The 13,033-nt window shown below is 40.3% G+C and overlaps 2 protein-coding genes across 2 annotated transcripts; one reads left to right on the plus strand and one right to left on the minus strand.

Moving 5' to 3' along the window:
- Positions 1-2,076: 2,076 nt before the first annotated feature.
- mrpl12 (mitochondrial ribosomal protein L12) lies at positions 2,077-7,789 on the minus strand. Its single transcript, XM_076266479.1, has 5 exons — positions 7,609-7,789; positions 6,521-6,713; positions 6,365-6,436; positions 6,120-6,257; positions 2,077-2,558 (listed from the first exon to the last, which is right to left on the minus strand). The coding sequence occupies exons 1-5, from the start codon at positions 7,665-7,667 to the stop codon at positions 2,442-2,444; spliced, it is 579 nt and encodes a 192-aa protein (XP_076122594.1). The 5' UTR covers positions 7,668-7,789; the 3' UTR covers positions 2,077-2,441.
- A 703-nt stretch (positions 7,790-8,492) lies between these two features.
- On the plus strand, positions 8,493-12,540 carry LOC143103361 (methyltransferase-like 26 B). Its single transcript, XM_076267197.1, has 6 exons — positions 8,493-8,692; positions 9,037-9,199; positions 11,823-11,882; positions 12,145-12,212; positions 12,328-12,406; positions 12,493-12,540. The coding sequence occupies exons 1-6, from the start codon at positions 8,493-8,495 to the stop codon at positions 12,538-12,540; spliced, it is 618 nt and encodes a 205-aa protein (XP_076123312.1).
- The last annotated feature ends 493 nt before the right edge of the window (positions 12,541-13,033 follow it).

Consider the following 13,033-nt stretch of genomic DNA (forward strand, 5'->3'; position numbering starts at 1 on the left):
ATAAACTGCAATGAAAATGTAATCCTTCCGATGCAATTTAAGGCCGCGTCTCCGGACCTGCCTAGAGAATTCCCCCCAAGCCGCTAGGCTATTAATTCACCTCGAGGGTGATGGTTGATAGTAAGTAAGGGGTGTCTTCGGACAAAGGCACTACACTTCAATTGCCTGTAAGACGGGTCATAGCCCATATAGGTCAGATTTAACCAAATAACACAATATAATCACATGACAAAACACTACTCTTTGTCGGCCTGACCTCCATCTGAAACCCCATAACTCACAATGACTGCATGACTACACTGTGAGTTCAAGGCGACAAAGACCACTCGATACGACTTCTTTCCAAACGTGTATGTAATTCGGCTCCACGCTGCCACACATGGGTCGAACTATTGGTTCCAACACGACGTCTTCAGTTGGGCGTGAGCACATGCTCGAGTGAACATGAGGAGTGCCTCATGGTCAGCTGTTGCGTTAGTTTGCTTGACTACTGCTCGTCAGAGGGCTCTATCCCCAAGAATGTTTGGACAATTTATGTATTTACAATTATGTGAGGACACTTCAAGACTTATTTAACAGCCAGGTAAGACCATTCATCACATTTGCAATACCAAATTAATTTATTAAACATATGTCCTGTAAATTCTGATTCTAGAATACTGAGAAGCATGTGGTCAAGCTCTTGGAGGGACAAGTCTTCCTTGGCATGTGCTGGTTTGCCAAGAGAGGGGGCAGCTGGATTCGGAGTGGAAGTGTACGTGACTGACATAAAAATAGAAGCCGTCGCTGCTAACCCTTTGACCTTGTTATGTTGTCTTGACCTAATATTGAAATATTATTAAAATGCATCTGAACCTGGTTTCAGACAGATTTGTATGAATAAAAATGTTTCACAGAAATGAGAAATGGACTCATTTTCACATAAATCTTCTAAGATTTAAGTGTGGGTAATATGCACTGTCCTTCAAAGCTGCTCATTAGTCCCTCAAGTTCAATCGGCCTATTTTCCAATAGTTTAGTGCTATTCACATTGTATTGGGGAGGGTTCCCACTCTATAGGAGGGAGTGATTATGAATGAGTTGGTTGAGTGGCAAGTCATGCTGAATCAGAAGAGCGGGATATGCTGTCAAACTGAAACTTGACACTCAGGCAACCAGCCCCAGAGCAAGTCTGGAGACAGAAATCCGGTTGCCTGTGCCTACGTGTGAGGCTGATGTGGTGTAATGAATTTAAGTCCTACCAACTCACAAACCTAGTAATCAATTCAGTGCTTGGACCTATAGCTTTTCCATAGATGAGGGACTAATTATGGGAGGAATCAGTTATGGCAATCCTGTTGTTACAGAAATGATAGTAATCCAGCCACATCAATTCTGATCTTCTCTGCCTCCTAGTGGGGAACTTGCATATAAACATGACCCATAACAGCAGAGTTCCAGCATCGCTTCTGTTCACCTGTAAAAGGCACTAACTAGCTTGGTATATACTACATCCAACCTTTCACAGGGGCAAACCTGAAATGCCTCCCCTCCTGACCACTTTGAGAGGGGTTTGCTCAGGGTTAAAGGTTGTGTTAAAATGACCTTTTTCATTGTTACTTGAGTGGTTTCTCTATGTACATTGTTGATTCTTGATAATGTAACTTCCGTAAATAAAACTAAATCAATATTTAACTGGAGGCCAATCTCAAGCCGCATCACACAAGTCATCTCTGCCTCCCTTTCGAGAAGGGTTGTGTTCAAGTTTTATTCCTGTTAAAGTTCATCACCTGACTGGTACCTTTACACAACTTAAAAGGGTTTGATCTGGATACAGAGAAATATGTATGTCTCTGTGGCTGACATCTTCCAACTACTTTGACTGTCAGCCCTTGGGGAAAAATGATGTGCAAAGTGCTCCAAAGTACTCTCCAGCTTTCTGGTTATATCGGAGTCTTGAGAACCAAATGATTATGGTTCACTATAAACATTTGTAAAATAACGGTCACATTTGTAATTATATGCATCTGCACACCTGGAATAACGATACCTTTGTCTAGCACGAGTTTCAGATGGTAACCATATTAAGACACAATCTACAGTTCTACATGACCATGTTTATTTCACCTCAGGCAATGTCAACCATGTCCCGTGTCGAGCTATAGCCCCTGCTCCCTGGCAGACAGACAGACGCACAGAGAGAGACAGACAGACACAGACACTGCACAGGATCGTCACACCAGTAGCTCTCGGGGGCTGTAAGTGACAGACAAGCAGCCGGCGGGGTACCGAGTGTTTGCAGGCTCGTGGCCTAGTACAGTTCAGTCTGTGAGTTCGACCACCCCATTCCAGTCACGTGTGGGGCTAAGTGGCAATGTTTCGAAGGCAATTCTTTTCCTTAGATTCCTTTCGTTATAAAAAAAGAGAGAGACGGATGAAGGTCGGATGAAGGTCGGACTGGTCTACTCCAGCTCCACAGTGCCCCCTGCTGCCTCCAGGGCAGCCTTCAGTTTCTCAGCCTCCTCTTTGGATACGTTCGCACGGATCTCCTGAGGCAGGGATTCCACAAGCTTCTTGGCCTGAGAAAGAAAATTACATTAAAAATTACATTGGCACAATGAATTCGTTCATTCACCAGTCACCATAAAAACTCGATTAGCTCGATAGCCTGGGCTTTTGTTTGCTTAAATTGGCAAACTCATCTTGCTTATATTTGGGAGAGGCATCTAGGAGTCAGGCCTTTCATTACTGTCACACAAACCTGTCTGAAGTAAAGATGGGAAATACAATCAAATTGATACAGTATAGATAATCAAAGAATAGACACATATTCGGACTTGGCCACCAAAGGTAGGAAATCACTACTTTCTTTCACCTCTCTGTACCATGCTAGTAAATCTGAATGAATTTGACAGTAGCCATACTTTGGTGCTCAATGTTTCTGTAAAATGAACTGAATGATTGTGGAGATTCTAACTGTCTATATAGCAAGACCATATTGATAGAAGTTCATACATGTCCGTTCCATTAATGAGCTTAACGTGAATCCCAGCTTGGTAACCATGGGAATTTATGCTACAGAACTAACCTGCTCCGTAGCAGGTTAACTTTCAAGCTAAATTAACCCATTCGCGCTGGATGCTGCATGACGCAACATTGACCCTCCTGCTGGATGCTTCGTAGCGCAACATTGACCCTCCCGCTGGATGCTGCGTAGCGCAGCATGCTTTTTATTTCATGTTTCTAGGTGCTACAGAGGCTTAGATATTACATTTTGGTAGACGTTGACAAGTTTTAGTATGTTTTCAGAAAACCCTCAGGAAATAAGGTTATTTAGTCTAGAATGCCATAGGATTCTATAGGCGTTTTTAGCAGGCATTTTAGGAGTAAATGGGTTAAGCTGTGTTGCAAAAAAAAACAATCAGTCGGAAAACGAGTCCAAAAAGATGGTTCCGTCAACCTGTGCTCTCGTCACCTGTAGCATACTACTTCAAAAATAGAAGTAGGCCTATAGAAATGTTTTTTCCGACAGTGCACCAAGCATGGATTTACACATTCACTAGCTCCAAAGAATGTATGAAGATTATACGATTAAAAATGTTTTAACTTCACATGCGTGTGGTTCTAGGAATCGTGCTACTCTGCGTCATTTATGTTCGGTGGTGGTGTAACGTGCAGCGAGACGGCATAGGATAGGATTTACATTCTTGCGTGTTCGCAGGTTCGCTTCCCATACGAAGTATTAAGGCTAAATTGTTTATCACCTTGATAATGGCTTTTTTTTTTTATAATCTTTGATGAAAGACATATGTCTACTGCTGATAAAGGGTCATGCACATTTGGTAGGCTGTTCAGTGACAGCTTTGCCAGTGGGCTATAGCCTATTATATCTGATGCAAGCCAAAGGATAATTATTCTGTAGCCTAGGCAGCTAATAATTAAAACTTCATGTGTCGACAATTGTTCATGAATGTCAAATCAACTGTGTGCTACACAGATATTAGGCATAAATTGAATTGAAAGCCATTGCATTTCAGATAATTTTATTTCAAAACACTTAGGGACTTATGGGAGACAATAGCCTATTATGTTGATACTAATTTATTTTATGACCACCTACACCTAGACAATAATTTGGAGTGAATGAACTCTTTTAATCTAAGAACGTAAGCTAGGCTATAGATAGTTTTGAATATCTATATGCATATCCATAAGTTGTTTTTGAGTTTATACTATTTATTCATGCACTCGTTTTGTTCAAGCATAGACTGTAGACCTATGTGTTCAAGAGTGAAGCCAATCAAACTTGCAATTGATTTCAAAACCATTAGCATTGTTGTTTTAAATGTATGCTTTCATTATTCTCCCATTTCTGTAGGCAATCAATTTTTTTCTCTCGATGTTAAATTTGATGACTTTCGATGAAAATCCTGTAGATGGCGCTTGCCAAATCGAACAGAAATCGTCTAGTATTGTCTTAATTTTACGAAATATATCCTCTTTTCGTCAATCTACTGTTTTGGTCTACTGTTCTACGTCGTGCACGAGCAGAGATGAAGCTGACTTTAACCTCGCTTGAATAAACGAGACCAAGATGCCGCTAACTTGAGTTAATGGAACGGCTTCAGTCCCAAGTGGAAGTCTACGCTAGTTCAAGCCAGGCTATTTCTGTTAAGCGCCGCCTTCATTAGCGAGGTTGATGGAATATCCCCCAGGCTTCTAATTGAGGCATTTATTTGTCCACACCTATAGCCACACTGGGCCAGTAAAAAGGGCGTCTAACTGGGACTTGGCTTTTAATGAAGCTGTTACAGTATTCCTGAAGCTTTTTTCAGTATTAATGACTCATGGTATGGTTAAAACTTAATCACCAAAGTGCTACTACTAATGTTACAACTTTAAACATCAGAGTATGATACAATACGGTACACAATATATTGTCCCTCATATATAGGTCTCATGCTGCACAAATAAATGCCTTCACAGTACAACACAAGCTGTGTCTATCACAACAGTAAATAACAGACACATAACAGACTGTCATCACAATTATCCAGTGCACATATACCCACCACTTGGTAAAAACACATTGCATGTAACACATATTGACTTAAGTTGACTGATATTTAGTAAAGGCTTTTTATCCAAAGCCATGTGAACATGCAATGGTGGGAATCAAAACCAAGTCGGCCAATTGTCAGTGAGTATGTTTACATGGACATTCATATTCAGAGTATTGACCTCATTCAGAATAAGACAATATTGTGAATATGGTGTTGAATATGGTGTGAACATGAGTTCTTAATAGAATATGCCATTTATAGATGTTCCCATAGTAACCTAATCACTACCTAAGCTAATACTGCCACATGTCGCTTCTATGCTGTCTTATATGTTTCTTTCTCACCCCAAAATGTAGCCTACATTCCTCTTCATTCACAACATCTTTTCTGAAGCTCCGCTCATAAATAAGTTTGAAACTTTGCCGCCAGAAGGTCGCGACACAAGAAATGCCATGGGCGTCAAAGAATGTGTTGTTATTTACCATAATGTTGTGCTTAATTGTCACAAAATAACGTGAATATTACAATAGGAGATCATATTACGAATAAGGTGTTTACATGCCTAGAAAGTACCTCAATATTGTGAATAAGATCAGAATACTCCACATACCTTACTTTGGTTATTGCTTATTCTGAATATGATCTTATTCCGGTTAAGGCAATCGGAAAATGCTGTTTACATGGGAGTGTTGTATTCTGAATATGTTATTAACCCGGTTAATATCTGAATATTAATGTCCATGTAAAAGTACTCAGGGACGTTACCGTTGCTTCACCACCCCCGCCTCCATATTGCACACAACCCATAATAAAAACTGTTACACACACCAGGAGGGTATTCCAAGTACGTGGTTTAGTGACAAACCTGGGTAAGTTAACTCAGAGTAATTGGTAAACCTCCTAATAGAAGAGCTGTATGGCTTGATTCTCCTAACAAAACAATGCCATCATGCTCTTGTAGGAGGTTTACCATTGTTGTATTGTTAAGATTGTAATATCTGTAGCAATGTCCATTTGATATTCCATGGCCTAGAATCTAGGCAAATTGGATGCAAAGGAATCAAAATGAAATCTTACCTGTACGAGATTCAGGCCTTGCATGCAGTTCTTGACTTCTTTGATCAGTTTGACTTTCTCGGCAGCACTGAGTGCTGTCAATTTGACAGTGAAATGAGTTTTCTCTTTCTTGGCTGGGACTGCCTCCTCCTCTACTGCCTAAGGACACATTATCATACACAAAGACGTTTGCATTTTCTCAGTGAAGAAGTGAATCATCTGAATGTATAGAAGCAATACACTGAAATTATAAAGGCATATATTACCGTGGCTGCAGGTGCTGCTGCTGCCATTGCACCCATAGGCATCATTCCAATATCTTGAATATTTAAGGTTTTCTAGGACAGAGATGAACAGACAGTGTGAATTATCTTTCTTTCTCTCTCTCTGAGAATATCATTTAATTTTCCCTCTAACTTTACCTTAAGTAACTCGTTCAAGTCTGACACCTCGATTAAGGTAAGGCTGGTGATGTCGTTAACAAGCTGCTGAATTTTGGGTGAGTATTGTTTGGGTGCACCGTCCAAATGGGGGGTGGCTATGGCATCCGATGGGCTGGCAGGACTGGTCTTGAGTGTTCTGATGGCACATAGTGCTGGTGTCTGGATGTTAGACCTACAGAATGACAGATCAACAGATTCACTTCACAATACTCACCAGACCTAACAAAGACTTTGAATAATGTCCACGATTTACAACGTCCAATTAAACAAAAATATCATGACTTGTAAAAATCCCACTGAAATATGACGGGACAACCTGCCCACTTCAACAACAGCACAATTCATTGCAATTACAAAACAAGAATTAATTCGTGTTCAAGTGGAGTATTTTAGCTGTATTTTCTTGAAACATTTCCATATGTACGCTCATGCTATCAACTTCCAATCATATTTTCATGTCTTTTCAATAACTTAGAAGGACTACGATGGTAATATGACCTTGGCTTTGATATAACTATATTGTTAGCTGACGAATTGTTAAGCAGCAAGCTAGCAAGCTAATGTATCGCTAGCCCAGGTTAGTTCACTGTTGGCATTTTATGACAACTCCAGCATCTTAGCCAGCTAACGTGAGCTAACCGTGTAAGAAAGACAGCAGTAAAACACTAGCTGATCGCAAACACGAGGGACTGACATGGAGACATTTTCTTTCTCACAAGACCCAGCAAATAGCGCTTCAGTCAAGTAATGTTGTTAGTTCTGTGGACGTGCTCAAGCGTTAGCACAGTATCGTTTCGCTAACATTTACTGAGGTAGACTGCTAGCCACCGTAGCTACCTAGCAAATATAAGATTAGGAATTACAAAAACATTTCCGGAGACTAATACCTTGTCTAATGGACATGCCCAAGACAGCCCACTTCATAAATGCTAGCAATTACATGCATTATTAGGACAGAACACATCAACTTCAAACAGACTGTCCTTGACTGAGTTGACTGGAGTGCATTTGCACAACGACTCTCTGCCGGCTGATATCTCCGTTACATCATCATTCCTATTGCTTACCGTTGCGTTTGGACAACCGTTCGCAACGCCGCTCGAATACAGTGCCTGGTGCAATACATATTTCTGTTTCTGTCCTTCGATTATTTACTCCAGGTAATTCACAAACACCTCCAAAATACACACATCAGCCTGTCATTCAACCTCACTGCTCAAAAGCACATGGCGTCCTCCAGCAGCTCTTCCTGACCTACCCATAATGCATCAGCCCAAACAGCTAGTTTGTACATTTCATTGGTGGATTCAGACTGTAACAATGGCTATTGGTTATAATCATAGACAGTAAAAGATAGGTTATAATAACCTATGTCAACTGTGAAGCAGCGCTACAAACTAGCAGGCAACAAATAAAGGTATGGTAGCCTATTATTAATTTGAACTTGAAGGTGCAACAAATATGATTAAATGGCAGCAGCATTGACAAAAACAAAAAACAACAAAAACATATTCCCCATATCTTATGGCAAAAAATGGATCTTTATCAGTGGACAGTTATCTGTTTTCAGTTTGGATGTGTTCACCCAAAATATGCAGTGTATGTGTGTGTGTGTGTGTGTGTGTGTGTGTGTAGTTAATCTAATAACCAATTTAATATGTGGTTGTTTGAGCAGAACACCCTGAGGAGGAGGAGCATATGAGAGCCTCTTAACCAAAGGGGGTAATCTTCTGCTCCATCTGGCAGTCCACTGACAGCAGGTGACCGGTGAGCAATCCTGTTTCTTCTAGACTATTCCTATAGACAACACACAAGAGCTACTTCAGGGGTAGATCTCAGCACCACACACAGATACACTGCCCGTTAGGCTACGGTTGTTCAGCTGCCAATGTGACTGACTTTTGAAGTTTGGATACACTGAGTCTTCAGACCTCCATCCATCCATTCCACCATGCTGCTATCCCCTGCCGCTGACAGGAATCAGGATGATATACTGTCAGTGCTGTCGGAGATTCTGGAGGAGCAGTCCCACAAAGAGCTGTTTGGCCTGGAGCTGGGGTCTGGCACTGGGCAGCATGTCGTGCACTTTGCCCAGGAACTGACCTACGTCACCTGGCTTCCAACAGACATCAAAGAGGAGTCTCGGGCAAGGTACTGGATTAATGGCCATTTTCTGTCTTTAAAGGCATTTTTGAGGACATAATTACATAATTACATACGTATACGTACGTATAAATAACAAGTGTCATTTAGTCCCACTTGTGATTTAAAAGGCAATATATAATGTGTCATATACAGTATATATACTCAAAATTATATGAGTATTTATACTCATAAACTATATATACTTTATGAGTATTTCATATATATGAAATACTCATAAAGTATATATACTCATATAATTTATATATATATATGAAATACTCATAAAGCTCTCATAATTGTGAGTTAATATCAGTAGTATGATGTAAGATCCATGTTTTGTCCTGCTCCAGTATCCGTGCTTACATTGGGGCAACGAAAGCGAAGCGTGTTCTAGAACCTGTGCACCTGGATGCTAGTGAGCCCTGGGACAAGTGGGCAGGCCTTCCTCGTAGCTCCTGTGATGTGATCGTAGCCATCAACCTCTTCCATGTCAGCTCCTTCAAAACAGCAGAGGTGCAGTAATACTGGTCGGTTCAAAACCATAGTGGTCTGATAATAATCAGAAGTTATATATATAAACACACACAGTGCCTATAAAAATTATTCATCTGCCTTAGATATTTTCCCTTTATTGCTTTAATAATTAATTTCTACAAAGTAATGTTAATTAATTAAAAATATATAATGCAAAATAAGCGAGCTTCAGGTCCTTTGGCCACAATTAAAGCATAGAGCCTGGGTGGATATAGCCTCGTGAGAACATCCTGATCTCGCGAGCTTCAGGTTTCCCGTCGCAGATCAGTCTGGCATCTTTCCGATAGAGAAAAATTGGAGCAGTTCACCAAACGAACGGCCAATCAGCGTTGGTTTTGAGGCGGGTTTAGGTGTGACGCAACGAACAACATGACGGCATCCACAGATGAGATGAGCATAGCTATTCAAATTAGAAAGTATTCCTGGGGAAGCTGTGAAGTTATGAGTCTCAGCCATGCAGCTGGGAGGAATGAACGACACAGACATCCTCCACGGCCGATTCCAGTTCATAATGGAGGAATATATATGTATATGTATATATACTCTTTTGATCCCGTGAGGGAAATTTGGTCTCTGCATTTAACCCAATCCGTGAATTAGTGAAACACACACACAGCACACAGTGAACACACAGTGAGGTGAAGCACACACTAATCCCGGCGCAGTGAGCTGCCTGCAACCACAGCAGCGCTCGGGGAGCAGTGAGGGGTTAGGTGCCTTGCTCAAGGGCACTTCAGCCGTGGCCCACTGGTCGGGGCTCGAACAGGCAACCCTCCGGTTACAAGTCCAGAGTGCTAACCAGTGGGCCACGGCTGCCCCTTTAAAAGGAATATATACTTTCTTTAGAAGTGTAGGGCCGTGAAAACTTTATGGTAATTGTCGTTGATTAGGTTCATGTCACATACAAATGGTAAGTTAAAAAATGTTAACGTTAGTTACGTTACCTAACTTAATTGTATGTTAAACGAACACTTCGTTCATCTAATTGGTTGATTTGGCCCGTCGATAACCAACATAGGTGGTGATAGACAGATGGTTTATCCAATCAGTTAACCAGTATTTCCGCCCCTTCCCAAAAGTTCTCCAACGGAAAATTCCCAGATGGACATGCAGAGCAAATGCGAAGCATCCATCTGGCGGAGTCAGATTAGGGTGGATAGGTCTCAATTAGGTTTGCACATCTGGATACGGCAATCTTACTCAATTTTTCTTTGTAAAACTGCTCAATCTTTGTGAGGTTGGAAGGGAATGGGGTGTGAACAGCCTTTTTCAAGTTCAGCCACAGATTTTCTAGATTGAGGTCTGGGCTTTGACCTTGGCCACTCCAGAACATTCACCTTGCTGTCTTTAAACCATTTCTGTGTAGTTTTCGCTGTAGGCTTCGGCTCATTGTCTTGCTGGAAAGCTACTTGCTACTTCAGAGTTGTCATAGTCGCCATGGTGGCCTTCCCCACCATTATCTTTATTATTTTATTTATTGTCACTGTGGTTTGTGGTGATGGCCCGCTCTAGTCAGATTTGCACATTTGCCATATTCCTTACATTCCTTAATGATGGATTTCATTCCAGAGTTTGTTCAGTGACTTTTATTTTGCAAAATTTATTTTGCATCCATCCCCTCACTTATGCTTTTCAATAACCTTTCTCTGAGTTGTTTGGAGTGTTATTTTATCGTCATGGTGGATTTATAACCAGGAATACTGATTGACCTGTGACTGGACCTTCCATTATATATTGTATATTTCTATACTATACACATTCATGGCACTCCGGAGATCCCCATTTCACTAATTGTGAGACTATAAGCACCAATTGGCAGGACCGCTGTTAATTTAGGTCAGTCACTTTAAAGGTGCTCTAAGCAATGTTGAGTAACGTCACTTCTGTTGACGTTTAAACAAAACAGAGGTCGTTTAGTCGTTTATAGGCTGGAACAGTTTGTTTAAATGTTCCAGCCTGGACCAGGTTGTTTTTGTTACCGTTTTTGGAGCCTGGGCTGTCCACAGAGACCACTTTTTTTTTGCAGTGTATTCAGGGCAGAGGCAGCTAGCAGATGGTGAGGGGATGTTTCCTGTATGTGACAAAAAAATGTTTTAGCTTAGAAACCGCATAACATTGCTTATCACCTTTAATATTAATATTGAATTAGAGTGATTCTTAATTAATTAACATCAATTTGTAGAAATTTGCTTTGACATTAAAGAGGGGATTTTTGTCAATTATTGTTAAAAAGGCCAAATTAAATGGACAAAGATTCCATGTATTAAAGCAATAAAAGGGGAAATATCCAAGGGGATGGCTACTTTTATTAGGCTCTGTATGTATATGCATAACCAGGCTTGCCATCGTGGCGGTTCACATAGTGAATGTGTCAGGCTATGGCTATTATAATTTTTTACCTGCAGCTGAGCAATTGACAAAAATGGCCAGAGATGTCAGTTTGTGAAAACAACCTTTACATAAAATAAGCTGAGCTGGCCTTGACTTAACTTAACTTGAATACAGAAGCCTCCAAAAGCCGTTTTACTATTAGTCATCTATTTTGGCTACAGAGCATGACCTGGTTGATTTGTGAAATATGGATGTATCCATTTCTGTATAGGGTGTGTTTCAAGGAGCTGGTGAGATTCTGAAAAAGAATTGCTGTCTAATGACATATGGGGTAAGCTGACCGAAGTAGCTGGAAGACTACATTGCTGGAGATTAATTTGTTAATTATATATTTTGTATATAAATGAAATACATTATATTTATATGTGAAGTAATATATTACCTTTATAACAACATTAGGCAAATATTTTAGTTCAAATATTTCCATACTCCTTGTTTATTACCGTCAGGCTGTTAATGTCAGGAGTGAGTTTGTATTCAGCAGGAAATGTTCAAGCTAAACTAAGCTAAAAGGTTTACTAATTTACTTTTAGCCTTATGCAATGAATGGGATCATCATACCTCCATGCAACGAGGAACTGGATAGAACTCTGCGTGAGAGGCGAGTAATATTTAACCACTCACCATAATCTCCCAATATCAATACTCTTGAGATATTTAAGTTTCAAATGTTTTTAAAACTAAAAACTGACTCTAAATCAATCCTCACATTACAGAAACCCTGAATGGGGCCTTCCTGACATTGACGTTCTGAGACAGATTGCCTTTACCAATGGAATGCGCATGGAGCGAATGGTAATCAGCGTTCTTGATCAGCTCTAGTGTGTGTACACACTCCCACAGGCAACATCCATATGAGTAACATCACTTTTGTCTTCCAGGTTGACATGCCGGAGAGCAACAAATGCTTAGTCTTCAGGAAAATCTGAAAAGCCAAACCAAACTGACCTGCGTTAATGATGTTCTGAAGAACTGGGACCTTGCACATTGAACATTTGTTGCAATTTCTGCACTTTGTAATATGAGAGTCTATGAAAGATTTTTTTTATGTAAAGGATTAATGTATAGAAAGCCGGTCATTATTGGGAAATTAGGTCCCGACAGGGAGAACCGGACTTATTTTATAATACATAGATGACACAGTTAACTATGCAACTTCAAGACATGGTCCTTTGAAGGTGTTGTAGGCACATTCAGTTGTTAAAAAATAGCATCGCATGGCACTGGAACGTGCAACAAATTGAAGAATCCACTTAAATAGCACACATACAAATATCATATCACTCTTCTGTTTCCCCAGGTCTACATTTTATTTTAGGGTCTAAAAGAGTAACATTATTTTTAGGCAACTGCTAATGCACCTCATTCTGTATAATGATGAAATTATGTAAGGATAGAAAATGTCAGTACATCTGTTCTGAT

This window comes from Alosa pseudoharengus, unplaced genomic scaffold (assembly GCF_046254945.1).
Source record: "Alosa pseudoharengus isolate Yale_2024_CS ecotype anadromous, Long Island Sound unplaced genomic scaffold, YU_APseudo_1.1 YU_APseudo_1.1_scf_4, whole genome shotgun sequence".
Taxonomy (NCBI): domain Eukaryota; kingdom Metazoa; phylum Chordata; class Actinopteri; order Clupeiformes; family Clupeidae; genus Alosa; species Alosa pseudoharengus.